The 18,321-nt window shown below is 36.8% G+C and overlaps 1 protein-coding gene across 2 annotated transcripts in view; it reads left to right on the forward strand.

The window, feature by feature from the left end:
* Nucleotides 1-18,321, forward strand: part of LOC107684542 (cyclic AMP-responsive element-binding protein 5-like) — a 79,579-nt gene that overhangs the window by 1,500 nt on the left and 59,758 nt on the right. The window contains exons 2-5 of one of the 2 annotated variants that reach the window (XM_016480819.1): nucleotides 5,478-5,555; nucleotides 7,126-7,219; nucleotides 9,536-9,657; nucleotides 13,965-14,122. In XM_016480819.1, the coding sequence (XP_016336305.1) occupies nucleotides 5,502-5,555; nucleotides 7,126-7,219; nucleotides 9,536-9,657; nucleotides 13,965-14,122 (428 nt within the window). In that variant the 5' untranslated portion in view covers nucleotides 5,478-5,501. Of the gene's footprint in view, nucleotides 1-5,477; nucleotides 5,556-6,930; nucleotides 6,983-7,125; nucleotides 7,220-9,535; nucleotides 9,658-13,964; nucleotides 14,123-18,321 lie in introns of those variants that run through there. The other variant, XM_016480820.1, reaches the window with a different exon arrangement.

The following is an 18,321-nucleotide window of genomic DNA, read 5'->3' on the forward strand; positions in this document are numbered from 1 at the left end:
GCGATGCAATGCAATGCGTAAAAAGACAGTATAAGTCATTATAATCAGTAATTATGTCCCCACTGGATGCAACAAATGCCTCGTTTGTAATGGGTTTTATTGGTGTTGTCTCATCTCACCGGGACACGGCTTCACAGTATGGTAAGGGGCGTCACATTTCCATCACACGCTTGAGGTATTTGTCCAATCATAACGTACTGGATAGCTGGCCAATCAGAGCACACCTCACTTTTCAGAAGGATGAGCTTTGTAAAAATTGATGCGTTTCAGAAAGAGACATTTAGCATAGAGGAGCAACAATAATGTACAGTATGTGGAAAATAATGTGTTTTTTGAACCTTAAACCGCATAAACGCATTTCATTACACCAAATACACAAAATAATGTTCTTTTTAGCAACGTCATATGACCCCTTTAAAAGGAATAATAAATATTAAAATGGCTTGCCACAGCGCGTGTGTGTTGTGTCCCGTTCGCTCTGTGACAAGTGTTCTGCATTGTTCCTCTAAAGCGGTCCGGGACAATTAGTTTGTTGCGTTGAACCTGTTTTGTTTCATTCATCAACATGCAGAAACTGAGGATCTTGTCTCTGAATACTCGGGCACCGTTATTATCCCGTCTCGAACAAGAGCTATCGCGACTGTCAGAGGGGTTCCAGTCCAGTCCAGTCCGCTGTTTTATGATACAAGAATGGTTGACTTAAATTATATGCACGCTTGTATGAATCTTTGCACGTTTTATTTTGTAACATACATTGTTACATGAAAGCAACGTATCGAAGCATGACGTCATAATGCAGGCCAGTCAGACTGTTTGATTAACCGTCGAGATATTGAGGCTTTCAGCGGTTTGTGCTGACGAGGCAAACTCTTTTCGAAAAGCCTAAAGGCTTAAAAGATTTTAATCCACTCACACGAATATTGTCTGGGTTCTTTTTTTTTTTTTTTTACAACACAAATAAATGTTTGTTTGTAGAAAAGTACAGAAAAAAATGTAGGCCTATATTAACTATAAAAAGTAAGCGTTATATTTACAGCTTCATGCAGGGAGGAAAATTAAAATATGAACTTAATTCTATCTCATTGCTTCTAGGATGAAGATTAAGTGAGTAGTTCACCTAAAAATGAAAAGAATTCATAATTTCTCACTTTCATGTCGATACAAACCTGTTTTAGTTTCTGTGGAACACAGAAAGAGATGTTAGGCAGAATGACAGCTCCAGTCACTTTCATTATATGGGGAAAAAAATCAGTGAAAGTGAATGGTTATTGAATCTGTCAGTCCATAGAATTCTGTCTACACATCTCCATCTGAACTCTTCACATATATATATATATATATATATATATGACTACATTATATATAACTACATGAAATTCAAAAGGCTTTATAATATGTAGTGTATGCAGGTTTTCCTCTTTGTGTTTTAAAAAAAGTTTTTTAAATTTTGAGTGCAAATTACTGTTAAATACTTGGTGTATTCTAAAATAGCAGTGAAAACGTTTTTAATTTTAATCTCACATGGTTTAAGGTGTTACTGTTTTTATTTTTCCGTCACTTTTGCTCACTGAGCAACAACAACATTCCGATACGTTCATATTTCAAATGTTTGTACCTCCGATATAAAAGTCAGCCTGAAGTTCTCTAGGTCTCTGTAAGTTTATGTTTGTGGAGATGTGATGACTGATAGTGATTGAAGGTTGCTATTGTTGGGGCCCCTTCGTCTGTTCAATTATGAGAGGTTTATGGCATCCTTTGCATTGTCTGTATGCTTCTTATTCCTTGCCCCGGGTCCTGTGCTGATCCTACCTTGAACCTTTGCTGCCGAAGGCCTGCAGAGGACGGGGGGAGGTTGGATTTGAATTGCAGCGCAAGTTTGTGCTTGCTGTAACCTTCACCACCCTCCTCCTCCCCTCGGCCTGTGCACCATACTGTTTGAATTCAAATGTGTACCAGAGGAGAAAGTTCCTCACCGGTTCCCTGTGAAACTGTACTCCGGCCCCCTAATCCTCCTCGGCTGCCACATCGGGCCATTCTAAATTTGAAGTGTAACGAAATGTCCTGTGTTAAATGAAAACACCGGTGAAATAAAAGCCAAGCTGTGTATGACCACCGGTGAGCAAACATCTCACACCTGGCCTCGTGTCACATGGGGATATTGAGCAGTTTAGGTGGCTAAAAGACTTGCTTGAGGGTGGAAATGATACGGTAATATTTTTCATGAAAATGAATGAAGTGCATAATCGTATGTTTAAATTAACAGATTTGATGACAGTCTTTGTAGTACGGATTTCGCATGTTGGAGAACTTACATAGTGTGAATGTGAAATATTGCTGCAGGGGCCTGATTGTGTTGCACTGTTGGTTTTGGTTTTGGAATCTGGCCAGATGTGATATCAAAAGACGGCATATCTTAGGTCTGTTTGACAATGCAGGGACACAAAAATTACAATATATTTTAAAATCTTGACTGATACGAAGAGAAATCAAGCGTAGTGTTAGTTCTGGCAGGTCACGTTAGTCAAGCTCGCGTAAAGTTTAAGGGTAGATAGGGACACAACAACATGTTCCTCTCTATTAAGGTGAAGTGTTAAAGTCAACATGAAATCTACACTGACCGTATTTACTTTTTTAAAACACATTTTTGCTTATCGTTTTGAATGATTCATCGGTGCACCTGATTCCAAAGAAGAAAAGTTTGGTCTTGGAAATCTTTCATCAAAATATAATGACGTACTCCACCTCTGAAACATCTTTCCTTTTTCTGTTGATTGAAGAGTTCTAAATAGAAACATCACATCTGATCAATTCCTGATGGATAAAATCAAGTCCCGTCCTACATTTCCAAATTGTTGAATATCCTATTGCACTAAGAAATATGTCGCATTACGAAAATAAAATGTTCTCTTTTATTTGCTTAAACCCAAAATTAATTTTCTGTTATTCTGTCATTAACTTACCCTCATTTTGTTCCAAATCCATATGGACTTTTATGGAACATAAACAAAGATATTTTCGGAAAGGTCTTAGTTTATTTATTTATTTAATCATTTGGTTACCAAGATTCTTCAAAATACCTTCTTTTGTGTTCTGTAAGATTAAGTAGTAATACAGGTTTGTAGCAACGTGGGATGAATAAATGATGACAGCATTTTCATTTTAGCTGAACTGTCTCTTTAGTTTACCGAAAATTAGTGCTGGCAAAAGTGGCCAATCTTATCCAATGACAGAGGAACTTGCAAAGTTAAACACTGAACATCCAGAATGACCTTTTTGAAATAGCAATTAACAATTAGAAGAATTAATCAAGACAGAGAAAAAAGTGAGAGCAGAATACGATAGTTACGGTAAAGACTAGTGGATGGGGACACAACTTTCTGAGAGCTGATAAGCGAGTGACAGAGAGAGAAAGACAGAAAACAGAAAAAAACGAGTGTTAGTGACTTGTCATTTAGCAGACGTGTTCTTGAAGTCAGTTTGCTTACAGAAACACCGTATCCAGACCGTGTGTCCCCGAGGGCCGTGTGTCAGAAGCCGCCTGGAGGGGCTCTGCCCCAAGGTCGGACTGTAAGTAAAAAGATGTCTGGTTAACATAAAAGCAAATTTGCATGTTTTGACTGCATGGGAGGAAACAGTTGACTAGACCAATCGGGCAGGGAAAAAAAAGCACATGCAAATCATGTATGAAAGCATTCACACAGCGGGGCTCATGCATATCCAAGGCTGAAGCATTTGAATTCATACTCTTCATGTTTTCATCATTCAAAGTTTCGAATGTGTTTATTTTTCACGCAGTTGGAAAGTGTTTGTTAGCTGTCTAAGCAGTGTGTCAATATGTAGCCACAGTCATGAGTCTGTTTTGCTGCTGTATATGAAGGGGACTCGACTCTGGCTGTCATGGACTATTACAGCTGTGTCTCATTAGGCTGCTGTAGACCATAATACTGTTACTCTTTCGAACAAAACTTACATAAGGGTGCTGTAAAATTCCCTAAACAGGTGTTAGAAACATTGGTAAAGTTTATGATCACCTGTGATGCACGACGTACAGCCAAATTCTACAACAGTGTTTTCCTTGTTGCGATAAAATAATCATAAGCATTTGTTGCCATCTTATAATAAGACCACACAGAGTCTGTGTCCACATATTGAATAATTTGGTCAATTTGCCAATGCTTTTAGCTACCAAAAATGGTTTAATGTAGTTCCACTTTCAATGTTTGGGAAAGTTACTTTCAAAAGTAATCGATTACAATATTGCGTTACTCTATAAAAAAGTAACTAATTGCATTACTTAGTTACTTTTTATGAAAAGTAAAGCATTACTTTACTTTTGCATTACTTTTTCTCATCTGGGCTTGGCATTATTTGAAAAAGTAACTCAGATATTTTCTTGAAAATTATAAAGTAATGTATTCACCCTCAGTCCGTTCGCGATCGCGGTCCAGGAGGGGTGGGCGGTTCCTTTTCCCCTCGGTCCGTTCGCGATCGCGTTCCGGGGAGGGGGGGGCCCCCTCGTTCCCCTTCGGGGCCCGGAAAACAGTTTTGTTGAATGCAATAATAAAAAATAAATAAAATAAATATGAAAAATAAAGTTAGTTCACTAAGTCATGTGGTGCGACCAACATGTAGGAAAATAAAATATAATACAGAAAATTATATCATGAAGAATAATTATATCATAATATAGTAAATGATATCGAAAAGACAAGTTATATTATAGTAAATTTTATCATAAAGATAAATTATATCATAATATAGGTAATTATAAATTGATAATTAATATTTAAAAAAAAACAAAAAACTTTTACTTGAAAAATAGATTTTTGAAAATTATTTTTTTAAATTATGATTAAGATACGTACACTGAAGGTGTTTTACTTGGTGCTTACACTACATGAGATTTTGAAAGTTTATAATTTTAACTTTTGTTAGATTGTATAATAGTTTTCTTTTATAACACGTTTCCTGTTCTTTATCTTGGATGTTCTTATTTGTCATTGACTCACCTAAGAAGAGCTGCTAAAGTCATGGCTGGCGAGGTATTAAAAGGACAGTTTAGGTGTCAAAAGAGTTGCTAATGACTGGTAGGTCATTGATACGTTGACCTCGGTGCCATGTGTCTGGGTTAGCCATAGACTTGCGTGCACAACACAGAGAGTATAGTTTACATCTTACCCTGTGGTCAGCGACGGCTCCATGGCGACGAAGGAGCAGGTGACACTTTAGGGGTCAGTTTTAGGCTCTTAAGCTTCCCTCCTAGAGTTTAGACTAAACCTTTACAACTTTGAATGCCCTCTCCCAGGGCATAAGACACCGAATCCTCACTGAGATTCCGTCAAAGCCTCTTTGGGAACCACAAAGTTGGTTATCACTGGCACACCATACATTGGTGACATAATGTGAGCGGGTCTTTATGCTTCTGAGTCCTGGAGGCACCCCCTGATTTGAATTTCTCTCCTTTGCTTTGTGTTCAGGTATATGAGGAGCCAGTGACAGTGATGAACTCCGAGCAGGAAAGGCCGTTCGTGTGCAGTGCCCCGGGCTGCTCTCAGGTGAGTCTGATAAGACAATAGCAAAGACGAACGGTCCTGTAACTCGAGAAAGATCTTTATTAATGTGAAACTGTGCCACAGACAACAACAGTGAAATTGTATCTTGTTGAGGCAAATGTTATCAACTGGATGTCTTGATATAAGATATAAAATTCTTGGTTTGGTATTTCTTTGGATGAGGTGAAATCCTCATAGGTATGGTAAATAATCTCTCTCTTAATGCATATATTCTTCTAGCTCATGTTGAACCATTACAGTGGTTCTCAACAGAGTTATTATATTTAAATAAAAGAAAAACTAAAACTTATTTTATTTCAGTTAGAGGCCAAGGCAACATCTAGTTTGACTTTATGTATTAAAATAACTCAAACTAAAACCATAAAAAACCCTCGTTACTTGAAATAAAACAAACTTTAGCGGAGGCAACATTTTTCATTTTCACTTAGTTTAACTTCGTAAAATAACTAAAAAATAAAAGTGAAATAAAAAAAAAGTAATAAAAGCTATACAGACATATTTAATAAAAATTTCAAAACACAGCAAAATGACAAAAAAATAGCTCAAATTAGAGTGAAAACAGAAAATATAAAAATAAAACACATTCAAAATATTAAGGAAACCTATAATAGTATCTCAATGATACTAAAACAACTGGTTTTGCTTGAGGATCCAGATTTTATAATGGTCACCCAATATAATAACAATATTGCTTATCATACAAAGATAAAAAAAAAAAAAAGTAATCAAAATCATACTTTTACATTTATTAATATTAACATGGACTGCAAAGGTCCATCAATATGTGCAAATACTGATATGACAAATACACAAAATGACCAAAAAAAAAAAATGCCATAGAGTCTATCTTGGCCTGCTTTTTACATTCTCATAGATTTATTTTAAGAATGCAGGGGTGGAAAGAGGGACGTACAGTCAGAATCAATATAAAAAAAAAATATATATATAAAAAAAAAAATATATATATACTGCAAAATACTGATTTTGATTGTTGTCACTGATTTGTTATCACCAACCAAAGATATAGTTATTGCTTTCCTGCCTTTTTAAAGGTATATTTATTTTTCTCTCCTCTGTTCTATAAATTATCTTTATTCTTTAAATTTGCATATAGCATATATATTTTTTTCCTTCTTTCCGTAATCAGAACACACCTGCGACCCATTTTCAGATCACAATCCACCTGTTTTGAACCGCTGCACAATTAGACTAGGCCTGTCACAATCTGTTTGAGCAGGCCGGTTCATGTGGACCATTTACAGATACAACATTCCTCTCAGGTGCTCTTAAACATCAATTAAGATTATGTAATTACCATAATGAGAAGGTATTTTCAATCAGAAAGGTGTTCTTGTAATCTATTCAGACAGACAGTTTATGCCTAAGGCTCAGTCCTGTTGTATTCAGTGGTAAGTATAAGGTTGCTTGATAGAGTCACTAATTGTAAGACTCTGTTTTTCAAGAACACAAAATGGAAAGAAAACAAACCTCTGCTTTTTTTATGTGAGCTTAGTCTTATTAAATCGCAACCAGTTGTTTCCATGTTCTCTAGAGATTCCCTACGGAGGATCATCTAATGATTCATCGGCACAAGCATGAGATGACCCTCAAATTCCCCTCCATCAAAAATGACAACATGCTGTCAGGTGAGACCACACACACACACACACACAGCTCATGTGTTAGTCTCCATTTAGCGTCTGTCTTTGATTAGGTGTATTAACCAGGTGCAGTTTTAAATGCAGAGCCATGTGGCTAAAATAATTTCTGTGCTGTGCTCTGCCTCACTCCCCTAATCCCAGTCATCAACCCGTACCATGAGTTCCATATCAATTAGACCGCCGGCCCTCTCAGGGGACGAGAGGAAGCGGGAACAGTGCAGGGAAGAAAAGAAAATAAGCCTCAACAACTATGATGAAAAAGTGGAGGATTGCATATCTAGAGGTGTATATTTAGAGATTGAACACTAACTAACCAAAGCTGTGTACTCAGGCTTGGTTGAAAAAGGTAGCCTTTTTTGGTATATCTGCATGAAAAACACATGAAATCCATGCAAACAAAACAAAACAAAACAGTGTTTTTGTCTAGTTTATTATTATGTATTTAATCTAAATAAATAAATTCTATCTATCTATCTATCTGTCTATCTATCTATCTACCTATCCATCTATCTATCTATCTATTGAATTACCAATAAGGACACTAATAAGCAGTTTAAGACTCAAAGCATATTTATGAATATGTAAAATACAGTAATCATTCATGTTTTCTAATATACCATAATGATCGATTTGATGATCAAAATTTGTAGTTTTCTGTCCTCTCTTTCCAAAATAACAAAGTATCTTGGTATTGTGATATTGACTACACTGTCCGAACAAATAGATTGCAGTTGCAAAATGACGATGCAAGTCCTATAGATAGATATTTAAGATGTGCCTCTTGTTTTTATTATATAATGATGTAATTTATTATATAATTAAATTATAAATAATTATGAATAATTATAACCATATGAAGCCATGAATAGAAAGAACTAGGCACATGCATTTTTTAAACTAGTTTTTATCTTTATTCTGGACACTCTTATTTGTTATGAATAATATGCAAGTGTATTTATATTTAAATATATCTATATAATTCATCCTCTTCTGTCAAGATACTGTACACATTAACACAGATCAGGGATCCTGAAATCAAACCCTTGACGGGATTCTACTAGTGCTGGATGTGCGGTTCAGTCTAGACTGTAATATTCATTGTGGGTTTGATAAAGTACAAGATAATGAGTTACTTTGTGGTTCCAGTAGCGGCTACAAATGATAATCCCACCACAAGCTCAATAAGAGGTGTGTGTGTGATTTCTCTGTGGAGTGTGTTTGAGGGAAAGAGGCTGAGCAAACGAGAGGTAGTGAGTGAAGGAATGCATGTGCACCTTCGTTAGCAAGCGAGTTACTGAAAGAAGGGCCTGCATGGAAAAGAATGCAGAGCGAGTGAGAAACCCAAAGCTGGGGCCGGATTCACAAAACATTCTTAAGAAAAAAAGTGTTCTTAACCGCCATTTTCTTATTATTTTTTAACTTAAGAAAAAAGTTAAGAATATTTTGTAACTGTCATTTTCTTCTTAAGAAAAAAAAGATGTTCTTAAGAACATTAATGATAACTTCTTAAGAATTTTTCAAGAATTGCCCCTAAGAACATTCTTACATAGTGGAATTTTTCTTAAGAAATTTCTTAACTTATTTCTTGAGAAGATTTTCGTGAATCTGGCCCCTGATCCCAGAAATCTGATCTGCCACTCTGACGAGAGTAAATAATGAAAAGGACACGGCCTGAGCGGAGAGAGACACGGCATGAAGCTAGAAATGCATCCTAGTGCCACGGATCACATGGTCCCGCCAGAAGCTTTTATTTAGCTGTTTGGGTTGGGTTCAATTTGCATAGGGAATTAACCGCAAACTTGTTTTGAACTTTGAGATGCAGAGTCGTTGTCAGGGAGCCCACATTCAGAATTTTGTTCATGCAGAGCTGACAATAACTGACCGTAATACATTTAAAATGTAATTTCAAATTTGGGTAAAAATAGAATGTGATAGATTACAAAAAAATATTTTGAATAATTATATGTAAAAAATATTAAGAAATATATATTTAAAATGTATTTCTATATTTTTTCTGTGGTATCCCTTCCTGTTTTATCCCCCCCCCCCCGCAGGTTTCTGCACTTTGGTTTCACCACATGACTTTGATTTGGTGACAAAAGTCAAATGTTTATAATATTAAGAAAAGGCTTATGCTTATTTTTGATATAGAATTAATAATAAAAGATAAGAAATAATAAGTGTGAATAATAAAAATTTTCCTCGATATCCAAACCTATTAGACCTTCAATGTCATTGTAAACAGTTAAACTAACATGCCCTGCTAAATTTTGATGTATTTTTTTCCTCGAATGTTTCTAGACCAGACCCCAACCCCAACGCGCTTTTTGAAGAACTGCGAGGAGGTGGGTCTCTTCAGCGAGCTGGATTGCTCTATCGAACAGGAGTTTTGCAAGGCTCAGGAGGAGGAGGACAGCAAACAGGTGAGATTATGGTGTGGGTCTCGCAGTTGTGATCCCCAATGCTAACAGCCGCTGTCACTACTACCCCATCCAACATAACAACAAGTCACTGTCAGCTTTGGATAGATCACACACATACACGACAGGCAGATAGAGGTTCCGTTGCTGAAGCAGGAAAAAGATACACCCAGAGATCACATGTGGCAGCTGAGCTTCAAACTGATTGACAGTTGTGTTCACAAAGAGTATTGTTTGTCTGGATATCAAATCATCTAGACAGTCACAAATGCTTGATCTTTTTTAAAACTGTGTGAACTGCCTACGGAAACACTATTTTAAGACATAGTTTTGCTTCCAATATGAGATGGTTTTCCAAAAGAGAGTTTTTCCCAAAACTTTGTTTAACTTAATGTCTCCTAAGATATCTTGATTTAGGCTATTTCTAAAACCAGAAACATACTGTACATATGATTTGAAAGAATCTCTGCCATGAAGTAGTTCACTTGAAAGAGAAAACATACCTTAAAGGGGTCCTATTATGCTTTTTCACTTTTTGAATTTTAGTCAGTGTGTAGTGTGTATGTTTGGACATAAAAAAGATCTTCAAACTTACAAATCTCAAAGTCCACTCCAAAGGGAGATATTTCGTTTAAAAAAAAACAAACCTTTTCAAGAACTACAACGAACGGCTCGTTTGGACTACAGCATTTGTTTTCCGGGTTTTGTGATATCACAAAGCGGTCCATTAGAATATCATTAAAATAATTCAGCCTACGGAAATTCGAATGGTTGGGGGGTGAGGAGGGTCGAGGTCGTGGTTAGAACGCTTGGTTGAGTGCATCAGACAAGACGACGACGAAGAAGAAGTGCTGCTGTAGCCTCAAGTTTTCGCAAGTTATTACACATGCACCTGAATAATTATGTATGTAAATATGTATGTTACAATTATGAAAACTCCTCTTGTTCAATATTCTTGGGGTCTGAATCCGGCTCAAATTGATGTGGCAATATTGACGCCATCCTTAACTAAACCGGAGCAGACGAAACTTGCTGCTTTGGCAAGGGGCGGGGCAGTACTGAAACACCGTCTAAGCTGTTAGCCAATCACAATGCACTGGGACAGCTAACCAATCACAAAACATTTGTTTTTCGGAAGGTGGACCTTCATCAAAGCCGGAACTAATCGAGTTCTGAATCCTGAAATCACAGTGTTATTATCAGGGAAATAAACACATCATCCGGAATGACAGTGAGTGATGAATAACAAGCCAAACAAAACCCAACATTTCTGTAAATGCTATAGCTTCATTTAGCCCAAAAGGTGTCCATCAATCTCACCTTGAAGAAAGAAGCTAGACCTCCTTATTAACACCATGCAAACAAAAAACAAGAAAAAAGAAAACAAGATTGTCACTCAATTTCAGAGCCTAACACAAACCCGGAACTAATCGAGCCGTTTGTGCCAGGCTGGGGAGAATGGTATTGTAATAATGTAAATTATGTAAAAAATAATAAGTTTACACCAAGCATGAGAGCATGTTCTAGTACACCCCCAAAACAAATTCAAGACATTGTAAAAGAGCATAATAGGACCCCTTTAAAATAAGACATTTACGCTAACCCTGTTGAAAAAACCAGCATGTGCTGGTTAGTAGGGCTGGGTTTTGACACAAATTTCACGATTTGATTCAATTCTCATTCACAAGCTTGCGATTCAATTCTATTACCGATTCAATTACCGATTCGATTCGATATCGATTATTTTGGATATATATCAGGTACAGTACATGCCAAATTTTCTCAAGGAAAAAAAATCTCTCAACTAATGCTGTAAAATATACATAAGAGTCAGTTGGTACTACATTACTATAATATTGAAGGTTAAAATTAATGAAGTTTTTACAATAATAAAGTTACAGCTACATAATAATATTTCTACTTCAATTAGTTTTTTGAAATATAAACATTTAAATGTCGCTGTCATAAAAACTTGATGGATTTATTCAAACATAAATTAAACATTGAAGAACAGTAAAAATGATAATGAATATGTTATATGGTGCATATATTAAGCAAAATGCCCCTCTCTACAGTTTATTTTTCCAGCTGATTAATGAGTTTATGGTTACCAAATATGTTTTTACCCATCCCTACTGGTTAGGTATGTTTTGAAGCATGGCAGCTGGTTTGACCTGGTTTAAGCTGGTCCTTAGTTGGTCATGATGCAGGGAATATCTACAATAATACAACGCCACAATACTGAGTATGCAATTCATGTGCTATGTTTTGAGACTGATGTTAATGTTATGAGACTATGTTAATGAGACTTTGACAATCCTTTTAATCTACAGCAAGCCAATCATGGCAAGTTATAATACATGTGTAACAGATTATAGTAACGTAATAGACTTCCTAGGACGTTGATAGAAACATTCACATGTTTTTCAAAGCCATATTTCAAAGTGATAACTGGGATGATAATTGTAAAGCCATGGTGATAACCAAACTCTTGCGGGTATTTTTATCATATATCATCAAGGTCTGACAATGACGCACACAGACACCTTCAATCCTAAATTAATGACTGTTTTACCACTTGCACCTAAACTGTGTCACAAGATGACTGGGCTCAGTGACCATGCACCACCTTACTGTCTGCCTGACAGTGGTGCTGTAGATAAACTGACGATGTCTGTTAATCTGGGGAGTTTACACTTGAGGTTTAGGGTTAGTACACCATGCCAAGTCAGCAAGCAGCAGGTTGTAGCAGGACTTTGCTGAGCTCAGGCGAAGACAGGTGAGAGGGAAATATCGCCCAGAGCCTTTGCAGAGAATTCTGCTGCGCTTGTCTTAAGTGTACTGAAATCAAATGTGGAGGCCGAATCTCATGTGTTTAAAGGATGTGCTTTTTAGGGTAATTAGATACTGTGTGACTAAAGGGCCAAATAGCGTGTTAGAATTTAACACAAAATCTACTCATAGTTCAGTTTAACCATGATGCTAAATGTTATAATGAGTCATTGTCATTATTTTTAGCGCAGACACGCCCCTTTCTTTGTAAATGTGGCTCTTTATAGATTGTGTCGTATTCACAAAACTCTATTTAAGGTCATCAGACAAGCAGTAAGCAGCAATTACCGAAAAGCCAGAAAGAGGTAAACAAAATTTCTGATTTTTTTATTGATCATGGCTCCAGTTATTTGTGTAATGATGATCAAATGATTAAGAAAAGCATTATAATTCATCTCAGTAAAGTACATCAGATTGCAGTAGTCTGCTGTATATTATCCACCAACCGTGTAAATTGTGTTCAGCAGCACAGATTTTATGGGTGCATCTGTGCCATAACCTGATTGTATGAAAATCCTTTAGTGCACACTAAAGCTACATAGACAGTGCAAATAAACGGCACTGTCAGAATCACAATTTATTCTTGGCGAATCTCTCCTCTTTAACAAAGTACTTGGTTAGTTGATGCAAATTAGGAAAACTACTGAAGAAAATCAGTACATTTCTGTCCACTTGTATCTTCTAAACCATAACAGGTGCAGCTGGAACTTAACATTGTGCCTTCAAGGTGTGGCCCACAATAGAAATCCCCCTTCTTTATTTCTCACTTAAAGGGGTCATATGATGCGATTTCAAGTATTCCTTTCTCTTTGGAGTGTTACAAGCTGTTCGTGAATAGATAAGATCCCTGAAGTTGCAAAGACTAAAGTCTCAAATCCAAAGACATATTCTTTATCAAAGTTAAGACTCTGCCACACCCCCCTAAAACGGCTCGTTCTAACACGCCCCCACATATCTAGGTCACTATGTGGGAATATTTGCATAATGCCACCCAAATGTGCACACAAAGAAAGAAGGCGTGGTTTCAGTAACCGCAGTTAGTGTTGAAGCAGCCATGTCAGGGAGACGCTGTGTGTTTCTAGGCGAAAGCAAAAGCACTTTATTTGGCCTTCCGAAAGTAGATGCATTCTGTTCCCCTTTCGGGCTTGAATGATGTGCTTCATGCATTCTTTTCTAGTTTTAGCTCTACACTCTTAAGGTACGATGCAAAATCCTGTCATTTCAATAGGACTCCAAAAATCTGGTCCGCCACCCAGGTATGAAAAGCTGCTTGGTTTGAAAGTAACTTCTGTTTGGCCTTCAAAAGGCCACAAAAGTTTGCTGAATTTTGCCAATATTTCTGCACCAAGTTCTGTAGTTTAGGGTTGACTTGTAGGGAGTTCTCTTTTCTAGTGTAGTTATGTTAGAGTAGATTAACAGTTTATATTTTACCCCTGTGTACATGACATGTCCTCACCCTTCTGTCTGTTTCTGAACAGAATATCTCTCTTCATGGGCAGGGGGACCCTAACCAGCACCAGCAGACCCACTCAAGAATGGCTAACCACAACAGCAGCATAGTGATCCAGCAGGCACTGCCCTCACCCCAGTCCAGTTCTGTCATCACTCAAGCCCCTTCCACCAACAGACAGATTGGGTAAGTCGTGCCTCTCATCACTGCAATTGCAGGGCAGAATAAATATCGTTAGTTGTATGTCATTGGTACAACGTTCAATAGACGTGTTCAATAGGCTAGTGTTTGATATTAGTCCAAGGTCCATGCCGCTGTTTGCATTTCTCCTATCAGAATACAGCAGCCGAATTGCACAAGGTGAAGTAGTGATTATGTTCTTCAAAAGACTGTGTTTGAGTCTAAGTTAGAGTTTGTTTGTCCTGTCATGTGGACAGCAGTGAACAACAGCTGGATTCTTGGATTCAGATTGGAGGTTTTATTGAAGTATCTTAAAGGAACAGTTCACCCAAAATGAAAATTTGCTGAAAATGTACTCACCCTCAGGCCATCCAAGATGTAGATGAGTTTCTTCATCAGAACAGATTTGGAGAAATTAAGCTTCACTTACTCACCAATGGATCCTCTGCAGTGAATGGGTGCCGTCAGAATGAGAGTCCAAACAGCTGATAAAAACATCACAAGCAATCCACATGACTCCAGTCCATCAATTAACATCTTGTGAAGTGAAAAGGTGCTTGAAATGAAAATCCATAAAAGATGTTTTAACTTGAAACTATTGTTTCTAGCAAAAATATGAGTCCATGATCCTCAATAACACTTTCTCCAGTGAAAAAGTCCTTCATCTGTTGTCCTCTCACATCAGAATCCACCGAGATATTTGTTTAGAACCATTTTGGATGGTTTTAACTTTTAAACTACTTCATCTGTGCATATTTCTCTCCTGATTCGGGTTACTCAGCTATTTCAATAGAGAAAGCAATATTATGGATAGAGGACTCATATTTTAGCTGGAAGCAACAGTTTGAAGTTAAAAAGGCTTAATCATTCATGTGTTTATTACAAACATGCTTGTCTATTACTTGTGGATTATTGTGATGTTATTATCACTCTCATTCTGATGACACCCATTGACTGCAGAGGATCCATTTGTAATGAATTGTAATATTTAATTTCTCCAAATCTGTTTCGATGAAGAATGGTCAATTGGATGGTCAGTTTTCAGCAAATTGTAATTTTTTTGGTGAACTGTTCCTTTCATGTTGTGTATGTGAAGGGACATAATTGATCCCACGTTCTTGAGTATACATCCAAAAAGGATAGTTCATCCAAAATTGAAAATTCTGTCATCTTGTACTCACCCTAATATTCCAAACCAGATTTTTCGAAACAAGGTTAGACTCTGAGTCTAGATGGGGGTCAAAGTGAAGTTATGCCTTTGGTGAGGTTTTGCATTTCACACATTCAAAGTTTCATACACACACACCGACACTCTCACACACTTTTACCCAATAAAAAAGCACATTGCTGACTACATGATAGAAATGCCTCTTAAAAAACGTTCATTGAAATGAAAGATTCGCCATTTGATCAGCAAATCAAAATTTAATGCTAAAACAATTCTTACAAATGAGCAAAGTGTCCTTGAAAGGGCACATTCTCACATTCCTGGGAAGACTGTAACACTCTGTGGCTGTTCCGTGCTTTTGGTGTGTGTGTGTTTGTGAATCTTTCCAGTTGTCCCTGCAGTGACTCTTAAAGTTCTCTGTGTCGTGCAGCCAGCTTGGGTGTGTCCCACAGTGATGACATCAGTGGTGCAGCTCTGGTGGGGATATCAGCTTTTTGGGATGACGCCCCTCTTGCGCAAACATATCCCACTGCTGACCCGTCTTTCTTTTTTCTCCAACAGTCTTATTCCCTCTTTCTTTTTGTCTTTCTCTCTCTGTCTCTTTGTTGCGTCAGAATGTGCCCTGTCTGCAGTATAATCACCACATGAAACCCACTTTCAAACACATGATGGGCCGTAGAGAGAGGACGGTATCATTTTCAGCAGTGGTGGAGGTTTAGGATGAAGATTAGAGGGTCAGGTCTACAGCTGACACCAAAATCACAGATTTGTTATGTATAACAACAGATTTTCTGAAACAAGATGTTTCATAATGAAACTGTCATGTAGCAAGTTGATATATGGATATATCAGTTGCTTAATGTATGGAGGAGCTTATATCTGAAAGCAGTCGACAATCAATAACACACACTTTATTTAATGCTTGTGTATGTGTTTGATGATTTTTGTGAGGAGTTTGAAGAAATACTGCATATCTCTGTGCCAATGGTAAGACAGGATAGGGCGTAGGTGCCCAGATTGGACAACTTGTAAATATTGGATGGAAGGCCTGTCAATCAAGTTGACTGATGGTCTGACAGTGCCTTTGTTCTGGGAAAGAGATGGAATTACAGTGGAAGAAAGAGAGAGGATAGGAGACAGAGAGAGACTGGTTAGTTCTCATTAACTTTTCTAGTCCTTGGTAGTCACTCAAAGACTGTTAAATAATGAAAAGAATGTACAGTAAATCTGTAAAGAAGTTTTGAAAGATGCACTGATTTTTATGGCCAAACCAACTGAGTTTCTCGTTTGCATACCATCTGCACAATATACTTATGAGCACTTTGTTAGAAGGGTTTCTGCAGGGTCATGGGCAGTAATGCTGAACACTGCTATGAATGGGAGGTGAATGTCAATTAATGCAGAGCATATGCAATGCCCATGCTGTTTTTGTGTTGGAACATGGGTGTGCATGTGCTAAAGCTGTAAAGAAACAGTTTATAGCACTCATTATGGATGGACACTCATGCAGCTCAGATATTATAAGTCCTCGGTCTTTTATGGAAATTGTATATTTTATTGAGAGAAGCTGTGTTAATCTTACAGTAATTGGTCAATATCATGAAACCTGTCAAGAACTTGAATGGGTCACATTTCAGACCAAAATCAAACAAAAGTTATACAAAAATATATTTATACAAAATTGTATTATATATAAAAATATATATATTTTTAGGTTTTGTTTTGTTTTCTTGTTTTGTCTCTTTACTCTAATGCAGAACATCTAAAAGTTTATTTAAATTAGTAAATATTTATTATTGTGATATCAGTGTTATTTTAGTATCATTTATTAAAGTTTTTGTTGATATTTTTAATTTTTATTAGTTTTTAAAATTTGAATATTTAAGTTTTTATTTTTCTAGTAAATTTAATTAATTCGTTTTAGTTAATTTATTTATTTTAGATATTTTAATACTTTTTAATTCTTATTTATTTTAGAAACTTTAGTAAACTAAAAAAATTAGAAATGTTGCCTTGGCAACTAGCTGAAATAATTTTTTTTTTTCATATTTTATTTTATTTCAATGAAAGTTTGTTTTATTTCAAGTAACAAAAATGTTTTTTAGTTTTAGTTAACAATAATAATCCTGGGTAGTATTTGTTGTACTGCTTTGAGGAAAAAAAGTTAACTGTAATAAAGTACATAATGGATTACAGTAATGACAATTTGAATGACAATGTTACTTTTTTCCTTTTAGTTGTGTTGTATGACATGAATATGGAGATTTACCCAAGCACAGTTTGCATTAATGTTCTGAAATATGATTTTTCTGTAAACCTTTCTGGTTGGTTTTAATCATTGTTTCTGTCTATTGAAAACTGCAACTCTCTAGGACTCCACAAGTGTGAGGGTGGTTGTTTTGTTATGGGCACTGTGGAGGTCAGGGGTCAGCCTATGGAAGTGTGTATTAGTGTGTTTGGAAATGTCCACCTCAGCGGGAAAAAAAAGGCTTTCAATCCCCTTAACACAGAAACTCCATTTCCCGCAGGAAGCCATCGAGGCCAGTTAGTGTCTCTGTCCTCGGCCGTTAAATCTTCTCTTCCTGCTGCTCTGAACCGAAGAATCATACCATGATTTAAAGGGGTCATATGATGCGATTTCAATTTTTCCTTTCTCTTTGGAGTGTTACAAGCTCTTGGTGCATAAAGAAGATCTGTAAAGTTGCAAAGACTAAAGTCTCAAATCCAAAGAGATATTCTTTATAAAAGTTAAGTCAACCACGCCTACCTAAAACGGCTCGTTCTAACACGCCCCCACATGTCTATGTCACGATGTGGGAAGATTTGCATAACGCCGCCCAAATGTTCACGCAAAGAAAGAAGGCGTAACTTTTATTCTCGCTGTAGTATTGTTGAAGCTGCAGCCATGTCATGAAGGCGCTGTGTGTTTCGTTGTGAAAGCGAAACTACTTTGTTTGGTCTTCCAAAAGAGGACGATATCCACTTCGTCATGCCTGGAGCTGATCTGTGCTGGTCGCTGAGGGAATACATCAACTTT

This window comes from Sinocyclocheilus anshuiensis, unplaced genomic scaffold (assembly GCF_001515605.1).
Source record: "Sinocyclocheilus anshuiensis isolate Anshui unplaced genomic scaffold, SAMN03320099.WGS_v1.1 scaffold225, whole genome shotgun sequence".
Classification (NCBI taxonomy): Eukaryota; Metazoa; Chordata; class Actinopteri; order Cypriniformes; family Cyprinidae; genus Sinocyclocheilus; species Sinocyclocheilus anshuiensis.